Raw genomic sequence first — 382 nt, forward strand, 5'->3', positions numbered from 1 at the left:
CTCGCCCGTGCGTGCGGACAGCAGTCCCCGGGCGTTGTGCGGGACGCGCCCTCCCGTACTTGCCTTCCTCGGTGTGCCGGGCGCCCCGCGGGATTCATTGTTCCCGGGGAAGGGGCGGCTGAGAAAGGAGCAACGGGAACAGTGCAGGACAGCGGTTTTTAACCCTTTTCATCTCATGGCACACACAAACTACGAAATTCTGCAGCGCACCAAAAAATCTATTTTCGGCTGGCAAAAAGAAGTAGGAATAATTTGGGTTCATTCGCCGCAGACCCGAGGACTGACGGGAGGGGGAGGGAAGCTGCCTCAGTTGCCCCCGCGCCCTGACGAGGTGCCCTGACCCGGAAGCGGACCCGCGGCCGTTTGTGCCCGAGCCGCCTGA

At 62.0% G+C, this 382-nt stretch overlaps 1 protein-coding gene across 1 annotated transcript in view; it reads left to right on the top strand.

Annotated features, from left to right (window-relative positions):
* Positions 1-382, top strand: part of RPP21 (ribonuclease P/MRP 21kDa subunit) — a 2,302-nt gene that overhangs the window by 336 nt on the left and 1,584 nt on the right. Inside the window, exon 2 of the mRNA XM_015570673.1 lies at positions 22-55. Within this exon, the coding sequence (XP_015426159.1) occupies positions 22-55 (34 nt within the window). The remainder of the gene's footprint in view (positions 1-21; positions 56-382) is intronic.

This window comes from Myotis davidii, unplaced genomic scaffold (assembly GCF_000327345.1).
Source record: "Myotis davidii unplaced genomic scaffold, ASM32734v1 scaffold1007, whole genome shotgun sequence".
In the NCBI taxonomy this organism is placed as follows: Eukaryota; Metazoa; Chordata; class Mammalia; order Chiroptera; family Vespertilionidae; genus Myotis; species Myotis davidii.